The 1,517-nt window shown below is 40.0% G+C and overlaps 1 protein-coding gene across 1 annotated transcript in view; it reads right to left on the reverse strand.

Moving 5' to 3' along the window:
• The window catches only part of LOC109824917 (pullulanase 1, chloroplastic), a 19,216-nt gene extending 17,707 nt beyond the window's left edge, over positions 1-1,509 (reverse strand). The window contains 4 exon segments of the mRNA XM_020391547.1: positions 81-189; positions 309-361; positions 624-759; positions 1,242-1,509. Of these exon segments, the coding sequence (XP_020247136.1) occupies positions 81-189; positions 309-361; positions 624-759; positions 1,242-1,472 (529 nt within the window). The 5' untranslated portion in view covers positions 1,473-1,509.

The raw sequence follows: 1,517 nt of genomic DNA on the forward strand, positions 1-1,517 counted from the left end.
CACACACCCCCAAAAAAAACCAAACACAACCTTTTGTTTTAAGGCCTGCAGATAAGTGAAAAAGGCTCAGAAGATAATACCACAAAAAGATACAACTGCTAACTGGCATTTAACAAGGCTTCCAACATCCACCGAAAGCGGGACATGAAAAGCTTTATAATGTTTGATATGAGGGAACTTTTGAATTACCTGAGAAACACAGAAAAACAACCGATTAAAATTCAAAATGGTGTTCCTTTTTAACAGGTGTAAATGGTTTTTAACATGCAAGTATTAACAAATAGCCCACTTGAAGATCAATAACTCACATTTTCTGGAAGCCCGCACGGTTCTTGTTCAAGCAGAACCTTTGAATCATGGCCTGAAACAACATAGACGATGTGAAATATATTTAAAAATGCAATAAGCATGAAAATGTTTCTAACGAAAAACAAGGATCTCTAGAACATATTTTTTATAGTAGTAACAAATAGTTCTCAACAACCATTCCACTGTAGTAATGATATTTAACAACAGTATGTTGAATGAGAAAAGTAAAGAATTATAACTAAAACAAATTGACATGGGTTTCCAAAGATAATGCTTAAGGATGGAGATAGCATTTAAAGAATTTCAGTTCTAACCTTCAACTCCTTCATCGGTGAGAACCAAGTTAGCCCTCCTACTAGCATAGAGCCACACTACAGCCTCATCATCACCGACATTCCAGGCGATGAGGGATCTTGTAACCCAATATGCCCTTGCAGTTGATAGGCAGTCCTAAATGAAGTTCAAGAAGAGACATTTTCTGGCAAACTCAGTTTCCATTTAATCTTTGACCGTTAGTGTCACATTCATACACATTTTGCTGAAAAGACATTTTCAGCAAAGAAATATACGTAAATGATCACATTCCTTCATAATTCCGAACACCCCCGATTCAGCAGTGACCTTCATTCAAATTAGGGTTTACCCCTACTCTAACTCGCGACATTCTTAGTATTATCAAACAATAAGACAAACAAACTAGTCAAGCAACATTTGTACTACAACTACATCCATTTAAATTGATTGACGATCAAATTCCTTCATTTTGAGCATGTACACTAGCTGAGCGCCCCCAATTTCACGTCGATCTCCAAACTAGGGTTTATTCAAAAACATCTACACTCCGTAACCTCACTCGAACTACAATGCGGAGTCAATTAGGGCTCAAATTCGCTATAATTTTCGCAAAACCAACAGATATATAGAGACCAGACCTGAGATAGAAATCGTTCAGCGGCGTCGGGTTCGTCGACGGGGCCGAGCATCGGGGAACAGAAACTGACCGTTCGATCGCGGATTCTCGCTGGGAATCGAAGAGAGCGAAGAGGAGAGGAGGTTCTAGGGTTTGGAACTGAAATCTGAGGAATCGGAGAGAGAGAAATCGGGAGAATTTGGAGAGACGAGAGCGGGAGAGGAGGAGGGGATAAGAGCGGGGCAAATGGCATTGCTTCGTTGGAGATCAGTGAGTGTCGTTGACGCCGAGCTTTTAG

This window comes from Asparagus officinalis, chromosome 10 (genome assembly GCF_001876935.1).
Source record: "Asparagus officinalis chromosome 10, Aspof.V1, whole genome shotgun sequence".
Taxonomy (NCBI): Eukaryota; Viridiplantae; Streptophyta; class Magnoliopsida; order Asparagales; family Asparagaceae; genus Asparagus; species Asparagus officinalis.